At 34.1% G+C, this 1,147-nt stretch overlaps 1 protein-coding gene across 1 annotated transcript in view; it reads left to right on the forward strand.

Moving 5' to 3' along the window:
- The first annotated feature begins 667 nt into the window (after nt 1-667).
- Nucleotides 668-1,147, forward strand: part of SNRPC (small nuclear ribonucleoprotein polypeptide C) — a 7,103-nt gene continuing 6,623 nt past the window's right edge. Inside the window, exon 1 of the mRNA XM_023538506.1 lies at nt 668-810. Coding sequence (XP_023394274.1) covers nt 774-810 — 37 coding nt within the window. The 5' untranslated portion in view covers nt 668-773. The remainder of the gene's footprint in view (nt 811-1,147) is intronic.

Here is a 1,147-nt window from a genome sequence, read left to right on the forward strand (position 1 = left end):
AGCATGATGTCTGGCATGTAGTAAGGGTTAAATAAACATTAACTAAAAAAATTAAAAGGTTAATTGTGTGGAGTTTATATTATGTCAATTTTACCCCAGTAATTCTGTTAAAGGAAATAAAAGGATTAGTGGGCTGGAGACAAAGGTCTTTATGTGATTCATATAGTCTCTATTCTAGACCAATAATCATTTAAAAGAATATATGCTCATAAACAGTGTTATTTAAATGTACATAACCTGTATTATTTTGCCATAGAATAACCTAAAACAGGCATTAAAATGGTATTGTTTTAGATCAGGAGTTTGCAAACTTTTTCTTAAGGTGTTTGTTACATTGTAATTATTTTAGGTTTGTGGACCATATGGTCTTCGTTATAATTACTCAACTCTGTCCTTGTAGAGAGAAGACAGGGACAATACATAAACAAGTGAACGTGGCTGTGTTCCGATACTTTTTTTACAAAATCAGGTGGCTAGCCCATTGGCCGTAGTTTGCTGACTCCTGGTTTACATAATAAATATAGTCAATGAGTTACCATAGTACATTGTTGGATAATGTTTATGAGTGACACGTTAGCACCCAGCTAAAGCTGCTAAAGGTAGCCAGGCCACCTATATAAAGGTAGGGCTTTATAAAATTTCTAGTTTTGGAAATTTGTTTCTGTGACCGATACCTTTTTTTTTTTTTTTTTTTTTAATAGCCATCTGTGAGAAAGACACACTGCAGTGGTAGGAAACACAAAGAGAATGTGAAAGACTACTATCAGAAATGGATGGAAGAGCAGGCTCAGAGCCTGATTGACAAAACAAGTATGTCTCAGTCTCTTGTTTTGATGTGGCAGAATGGTCCCATTCTTTCTTATCCCCTCTCTGTTGTTTTTCACAGAAACAGCTCATTCTGAATGATAAATAGAAGCATTCTGATGTGTCGAATGAAAGAAGTGGAAGGTCATTGGTTTCCCAGGGATATAGGAATGCATTAATATTAATTATTGAGGTTAGAGAAATCTGGTATTGGTTAGACTGGTAAATGAGGCAGAGAAGGATGAATTGCCTAATATTTATTGACATAGAACAGATTTTGTAGCAAATTTATGTATAACCCCCTTTATAATGTTCCATAGTTTTTAGAACCATTTTCTTATTA

The sequence above is a fragment of the Pteropus vampyrus genome, unplaced genomic scaffold (assembly GCF_000151845.1).
Source record: "Pteropus vampyrus isolate Shadow unplaced genomic scaffold, Pvam_2.0 Scaffold225, whole genome shotgun sequence".
Classification (NCBI taxonomy): Eukaryota; Metazoa; Chordata; class Mammalia; order Chiroptera; family Pteropodidae; genus Pteropus; species Pteropus vampyrus.